The sequence below is a fragment of the Somniosus microcephalus genome, chromosome 11 (genome assembly GCF_052327205.1).
Source record: "Somniosus microcephalus isolate GS21.2 chromosome 11, FLI_Smic_1.0, whole genome shotgun sequence".
Classification (NCBI taxonomy): domain Eukaryota; kingdom Metazoa; phylum Chordata; class Chondrichthyes; order Squaliformes; family Somniosidae; genus Somniosus; species Somniosus microcephalus.
In genome coordinates this window covers 32,158,596-32,164,531 of record NC_140997.1, presented here as the reverse complement: position 1 = coordinate 32,164,531, position 5,936 = coordinate 32,158,596, and the positions used below count along the sequence as shown (strand labels likewise).

The following is a 5,936-nucleotide window of genomic DNA, read 5'->3' as shown; positions in this document are numbered from 1 at the left end:
TCTCATTCGAGGGGCAGGTTCCCTGTTATTCTGTTGACTGACTCTCTCCCCTCCCCTCCATCCTTCCCTCCACTCCATCACTCTCCCCCCATCCTGTCCCTCCCCCCCACCCCTCTACACTCTCCTCCCCCCCAACCACCATCCTCTCCCCAATACCATCCTCTCCAACCCCCTCCTCTCTCTCTCCCCCCCATCCATCCTCTCCCCTCCCATACCATCCTCTCCCCCATACCATCCTCTTCCCCCATACCACCCTCTCCCCCCACCACCCTCTCCCCCATACCATCCTCTCCCCCCATACCACCCTCTTCCCCCCCATACCACCCTCTTCCTCCCCATACCACCCACCCTCTTCCCCCCCATACCACCCTCTTCCTCCCATACCACCCTCTCCCCCCATACCATCCTCTCCCCCCATACCATCCTCTCCCCCCCATACCATCCTCTCCCCCCATACCATCCTCTTCCCCCCATACCATCCTCTTCCTCCCCATACCACCCTCTTCCTCCCCAATACCATCCCTCTTCCTCCCCATACCACCCTCTCCCCCCCCATACCATCCTCTCCCCCCCATACCACCCTCTCCCCCCATACCATCCTCTCCTCCCCATACCATCCTCTCCCCCCATACCATCCTCTCCCCCATACCACCCTCTCCCCCCATACCATCCTCTCCCCCCATACCATCCTCTCCCCCCATACCATCCTCTCCCCCCATACCATCCTCTCCCCCCCATACCATCCTCTCCCCCCATACCATCCTCTCCCCCCCATACCATCCTCTCCCCCCCATACCATCCTCTCCCCCCCCATACCATCCTCTCACCCTCCCCCCCCCCACACCATCCTCTCCACCCCCCCCACCATCCTCTCCACCCCCCCCACCATCCTCTCCACCCCCCCACCACCATCCTCTCCACCCCATCCTCTCCACCCCCCCACCATCCTCTCCACCACCCCCCCTCTCCACCCCACCACCATCCTCTCCACCCTCCCTCCACCCCCCTCCTCTCCACCCCCCCTCCTCTCCACCCCCCCTCCTCTCCACACCCCCTCCTCTCCACCCCCCCACCATCCTCTCCACCCCCCCACCATCCTATCCACCCCCCCCTCCTCTCCACCCCACCATCCTCTCCACCCCCCCACCATCCTCTCCACCCCCCACCACCATCCTCTCCACCCCCCCTCCTCTCCACCGCCCCTCCTCTCCACCCCATCCTCTCCACCCCCTCATCATCCTCTCCACCCCCCCCCTCCTCTCCACCCCCCCTCCTCTCCACCCCACCATCCTCTCCACCCCCCCACCATCCTCTCCACCCCCCCACCATCCTCTCCACCCCCCCACCCCACCATCCTCTTCACCCCCCCACCCCACCATCCTCTCCACCCCCCCATCCCATCCTCTTCACCCCCCCACCCTCTTCACCCCCCCACCCCACTATCCTCTTCACCCCCCCACCCTCCTCTTCACCCCCCCACCCCACCATCCTCTTCACCACCCCCCCACCCCCTCCTACCATCCTCTCCACCCCCCCACCCCCTACTACCATCCTCTCCACCCCCCCACCCCCTACCATCCTCTCCACCCCCCCACCACCTACTACCATCCTCTCCACCCCCTGCTACCATCCTCTCCACCCCCCCACCCCCTACCATCCTCTCCACCCCCCCACCCCCTACTACCATCCTCTCCACCCCCCCACCCCCTACTACCATCCTCTCCACCCCCCCAACCCCTACCGTCCTCTCCACCCCCCCACCCCCTACTACCATCCTCTCCACCCCCCCACCCCCTACTACCATCCTCTCCACCCCCCCCACCCCCTACTACCATCCTCTCCACCCCCCCACCCCCTACTACCATCTTCTCCACCCCACCATCCTCTCCACCCCCCCACCCCCTACTATCATCCTCTCCACCCCCACCCCACACTACCATCCTCTCCACCCCCCCACCCCCTACTTCCATCCTCTCCACCCCCCCACCCCCTACTACCATCCTCTCCACCCCCCCACCCCCTATCATCCTCTCCACCCCCACCCCACACTACCATCCTCTCCACCCCCCCACCCCCTACTACCATCCTCTCCACCCCCCCACCCCCTACTACCATCCTCTCCACCCCCCCACCCCCTACTACCATCCTCTCCATCCCCCTACTACCATCCTCTCCACCCCCCACCCCCTACCATCCTCTCCACCCCCCCACCCCCTACTACCATCCTCTCCACCTCCCCACCTCCTACTACCATCCTCTCCACCCCCCCACCCCCTACCATCCTCTCCACCCCCCCACCCCCTACCACCATCCTCTCCATCCCCCTACTACCATCCTCTCCACCCCCCCACCCCCTACTACCATCCTCTCCACCCCCCCACCCCCTACCATCCTCTCCACCCCCCCACCCCCTACCATCCTCTCCACCCCCCCACCCCCTACCATCCTCTCCACCCCCCCACCCCCTACCACCATCCTCTCCACCCCCCCCCACCCCCTACTACCATCCTCTCCACCCCCCCCACCCAATACAATACAATAATACAATACAAATCGCTTTATTGGCATGATAAGGTACATCTTATGTTGCCAAAGCATCAAAATACATTTATGGTTGAACACATAAACGCGGTTCCATTCATACCCCTACTACCATCCTCTCCACCCCCCCCCACCCCCTACCATCCTCTCCACCCCCCCACCCCCTACCACCATCCCCTCCACCCCCCCACCCCCTACCACCATCCTCTCCACCCCCCCACCCCCTACCATCCTCTCCACCCCCCCACCCCCTACCACCATCCTCTCCACCCCCCCCCACCCCCTACTACCATCCTCTCCACCCCCCCCACCCAATACAATACAATAATACAATACAAATCGCTTTATTGGCATGATAAGGTACATCTTATGTTGCCAAAGCATCAAAATACATTTATGGTTGAACACATAAACGCGGTTCCATTCATACCCCTACTACCATCCTCTCCACCCCCCCCACCCCCTACCATCCTCTCCACCCCCCCACCCCCTACCACCATCCCCTCCACCCCCCCACCCCCTACCACCATCCTCTCCACCCCCCCACCCCCTACCACCATCCTCTCCACCCCCCCACCCCCTACCATCCTCTCCACCCCCCCACCCCCCTACCACCATCCCCTCCACCCCCCCCACCCCCTACCACCATCCTCTCCACCCCCCCACCCCCTACCACCATCCTCTCCACCCCCCCACCCCCTACCACCATCCTCTCCACCCCCCCACCCCCTACTACCATCCTCTCCACCCCCTACCACCATCCTCTCCACCCCCCCACCCCCTACCACCATCCTCTCCACCCCCCCACCCCCTACCACCATCCTCTCCACCCGCCTACCCCCTACCATCCTCTCCACCTCCCCACACCCTACCATCCTCTCCACCCCCCCACACCCTACCATCCTCTCCACCCCCTACTACCATCCTCTCCACCCCCTACTTCCATCCTCTCCACCCCCTACTTCCATCCTCTCCACCCCCCACCCTCCTCTCCACCCCCCACCCTCCTCTCCAACCCCTACTTCCATCCTCTCCACCCCCCACCCTCCTCTCCACCCCCCACCCTCCTCTCCACCCCCTACTTCCATCCTCTCCACCCCCCACCCTCCTCTCCACCCCCCACCCTCCTCTCCACCCCCACTACCATCCTCTCCACCCCCACCCCCTACCATCCTCTCCATCCCCCACCATCCTCTCCACCCCCCCATTACCATCCTCCCCACCCCCCCACTACCATCCTCTCCACCCCCCCACTACCATCCTCTCCACCCCCCCCACTACCATCCCCCCACTACCATCCTCTCCACCCTCCCCCCCACTACCATCCTCTCCACCCCCCCCACTACCATCCTCTCCACCCCCCCCTCCTCTCCACCCCCCACCCTCCTCTCCACCCCCTACTTCCATCCTCTCCACCCCCCACCCTCCTCTCCACCCCCCACCTTCCTCTCCACCCCCCACCCTCCTCTCCACCCCCTACTTCCATCCTCTCCACCCCCCACCCTCCTCTCCACCCCCCACCCTCCTCTCCAACCCCCACCCTCCTCTCCACCCCCACTACCATCCTCTCCACCCCCACCCCCTACTACCATCCTCTCCATCCCCCACCATCCTCTCCACCCCCCCCATTACCATCCTCCCCACCCCCCCACTACCATCCTCTCCACCCCCCCACTACCATCCTCTCCACCCCCCCACTACCATCCCCCCCACTACCATCCTCTCCACCCTCCCCCCCACTACCATCCTCTCCACCCCCCCCACTACCATCCTCTCCACCCCCCCACTACCATCCTCTCCACCCCCCCCACTACCATCCTCTCCATCCCCCCCCACTACCATCCTCTCCACCCCCCCACTACCATCCCCTCCACCCCCCCACTACCATCCTCTCCACCCCCCCACTACCATCCTCTCCACCCCCCCCACTACCATACCATCCTCTCCACCCCCACTACCATCCCCCCACTACCATCCTCTCCATCCCCCCCACTACCATCCTCTCCATCCCCCCCACTACCATCCTCTCCATCCCCCCCACTACCATCCTCTCCACCCCCCCCACTACCATACCATCCTCTCCATCCCCCCCACTACCATCCTCTCCACCCCCCCTACCATACCATCCTCTCCACCCCCCCACTACCATCCTCTCCACCCCCCCACTACCATACCATCCTCTCCACCCCCCCACTACCATCCTCTCCACCCCCCCCACTACCATCCTCTCCACCCCCCCACTACCATCCTCTCCACCCCCCCACTACCATCCTCTCCACCCCCCCCACTACCATACCATCCTCTCCACCCCCCCCACTACCATACCATCCTCTCCACCCCCCCCACTACCATCCTCTCCACCCCCCCACTACCATCCTCTCCACCCCCCCACTACCATCCTCTCCACCCCCCCCACTACCATCCTCTCCACCCCCCCACTACCATCCTCTCCACCCCCCCACTACCATCCTCTCCACCCCCCCCACACTACCATCCTCTCCACCCCCCCCACACTACCATCCTCTCCACCCCCCCACTACCATCCTCTCCACCCCCCCCACACTACCATCCACTCCACTCCACCCCCCCCACACTACCATCCACTCCACCCCCCCCACACTACCATCCACTCCACCCCCCCACACTACCATCCACTCCACCCCCCCCACACTACCATCCACTCCACCCCCCCCACACTACCATCCACTCCACCCCCCCCACACTACCATCCTCTCCACCCCCCCCACACTACCATCCTCTCCACCCCCCCCACACTACCATCCTCTCCACCCCCCCCACACTACCATCCTCTCCACCCCCTACTACCATCCTCTCCACCCCCTACTACCATCCTCTCCACCCCCTACTACCATCCTCTCCACCACCCCACCCCCTACTACCATCCTCTCCACCACCCCACCCCCTACTACCATCCTCTCCACCACCCCACCCCACACTACCATCCTCTCCACCACACTACCATCCTCTCCACCACCCCACCCCACACTACCATCCTCTCCACCACCCCACCCCCACTACCATCCTCTCCACCACCCCACCCCCTACTACCATCCTCTCCACCACCCCACCCCCTACTACCATCCTCTCCACCACCCCACCCCCTACTACCATCCTCTCCACCACCCCACCCCCTACTACCATCCTCTCCACCACCCCACCCCCTACTACCATCCTCTCCACCCAACCCCTCCATTATTTTCCTTCAGTCTCTGCAGTTTCAGCTGAAAACTACAGCGGTTCTGCCGCTCACTTTGCGGGTGATGTTGTGCACATAGGGGCAGGTGTTGCAGGCGAAGCGGTAACATTTCTGCCCTTCCTCCACGATCAGGACATTGCCGCAGGTCGGACAGAAAAGCAACATGGCCGCCCGAGCC

The 5,936-nt window shown here is 64.2% G+C and overlaps 1 protein-coding gene across 1 annotated transcript in view; it reads right to left on the bottom strand.

Moving 5' to 3' along the window:
• The window catches only part of polr3k (polymerase (RNA) III (DNA directed) polypeptide K), a 16,080-nt gene extending 10,155 nt beyond the window's left edge, over positions 1-5,925 (bottom strand). The window contains exon 1 of the mRNA XM_086000442.1: positions 5,813-5,925. Coding sequence (XP_085856568.1) covers positions 5,813-5,923 — 111 coding nt within the window. The 5' untranslated portion in view covers positions 5,924-5,925. The remainder of the gene's footprint in view (positions 1-5,812) is intronic.
• Between the last annotated feature and the right edge of the window lie 11 nt (positions 5,926-5,936).